The sequence below is a fragment of the Myotis davidii genome, unplaced genomic scaffold (genome assembly GCF_000327345.1).
Source record: "Myotis davidii unplaced genomic scaffold, ASM32734v1 scaffold3994, whole genome shotgun sequence".
Taxonomy (NCBI): Eukaryota; Metazoa; Chordata; class Mammalia; order Chiroptera; family Vespertilionidae; genus Myotis; species Myotis davidii.
Window position 1 is genome coordinate 67,986 of NW_006285619.1, and position 1,683 is coordinate 69,668.

General features: G+C 52.2%; 1 protein-coding gene across 1 annotated transcript in view; it reads left to right on the forward strand.

Annotated features, from left to right (window-relative positions):
* Positions 1-1,282, forward strand: part of LOC107181941 (putative serine/threonine-protein kinase PRKY) — a gene marked incomplete at both ends in the record, with an annotated part of 23,150 nt that extends 21,868 nt beyond the window's left edge. The window contains one exon of the mRNA XM_015559254.1: positions 1,163-1,282. Coding sequence (XP_015414740.1) covers positions 1,163-1,282 — 120 coding nt within the window. The remainder of the gene's footprint in view (positions 1-1,162) is intronic.
* Positions 1,283-1,683: the final 401 nt, after the last annotated feature.

Sequence of the window (1,683 nt, forward strand, 5' to 3'; positions counted from 1 at the left end):
CACTATTATTTTATACTAGAGGCCCGGTGCACAAATTCATGCACAGGTGGGGTCCCTTGGCCTGGCCGGCGATCGAGGCCTATTGGGGGGACCGCTGGATGGGGTAGGGATTATGGGAGGTTGACCAGCCGGTCCCCCCGATCGGGCCATTGAAGGGCCTGCTGGCTGGAGGGGGAGGGGGTATGGGAGGTTTCCTGTCTGAACCTCTGATGGGGCCCCACGGGGAGGGGCCATGGGAGGTTGGCTGTGGGGGCGACTGACCACCAGGTAGCGGCTCCTGCATTGAGCGTCTGCCCCCTGGTGGTCAGTGCGCGTCATAGCGACTGGTCGACCGGTCATTCCAGTCGGTTGTCACAGGCATTAGGCTGTTATTTATATAAATAGATGAGCTCCAAGTGTGAGCCACTATAAAGGGTGTCCCAGAATTCACGCAAGATATGAATTCTGCGTGAGCATTAACAACAACAAAAAAACCATAAAAGCCTGATTGGACTTGGTTTATTGGATCAGATTCTAATATCTGTTGCCCTTTGATGTCAATCCCTTCGATTCGATAAGCATCACCAAGCACCCATGATGGCCCAGGAGCAGGGACAAGGAAGACCAACGAAGACCACGGCTTTGCATCTGTGCCAGCAAAGCCGTGGAGGCCATTTACCCGATGTGCTATTCCATACATAACCCTATACTTTGTCCTTTATGAATCAATAAAAAATTTACAATTTTTAATTTTAAACCTGTGTTTTCTATCAAAATTACTTCTGGCGTGAATTTTGGGACACCCTTTATATGGACAGGGCCAGGCAGACCCACCTGGGCCTGTGTCTGGGTGTGCCATGGTGAAAGGGCGGGCACCCTGGGCACATGCCTGTGCAGGTGTGACTGCAGGTAGGGTGTGTGACCAGGAGCAGTGCTGTGAGGGGGACACCTCTGTGCCAGCAAAGCCGAGGAGTCCATAGACCCGATGGGCTATTCTATACATAAACCCTAGCGGTGTCGTTTTTGAATCAATAAAAAATTTACAATTTTTAATGATAAACCTGTTTTCCATCAAAATTACTTCTTGCGTGAATTTTGGGACACCCTTTATCACCAACAGACTCACCCCTCGCCAAGCCCAGCTGAGTTTTCATGTTTCCGTCCTCTTCCCCCTCCCCCCCAGGTCCTGGACCCTCTGTGGGACCCCCGAGTACCTGGCCCCCGAAGTCATTCAGAGCAAGGGCCACGGCTGCGCCGTCGACTGGTGGGCGCTGGGTATCCTCGTCTTTGAGATGCTTTCGGGGTGAGTAAGGGATTCTGGGAAAATCGGACCATCCCCTCCCAGGCTCCCTTGGTCTGATCCCTTAGCTCCGAGTTCACTCTGAAAATTTCTGGGGTGCGATTCTCACCGCCATCTTCCTAAATAGGTACCATATGGATCAGCTTCCTATAATAGACCTGTAGTTCGATTTATTCCTGGAATGACCACTAGGGGGCGGTGTTGCTAAGAGGCCTGCAGTTCGATTTCCTCCTGAAGTGACCACTAGGGGGCGGTATTGCTAAGAGGCCTGCAGCACAATTCCCTCCTGGAATGACCACTAGGGGGCAGTGTTGCCTAAAAAAGCCTGCAGCTCGATTTCCTCCGGGAATGACCACTAGGGGGCGATGTTACCTAAAAAGGCCTGCAGCTCGATTTCCTCCTGG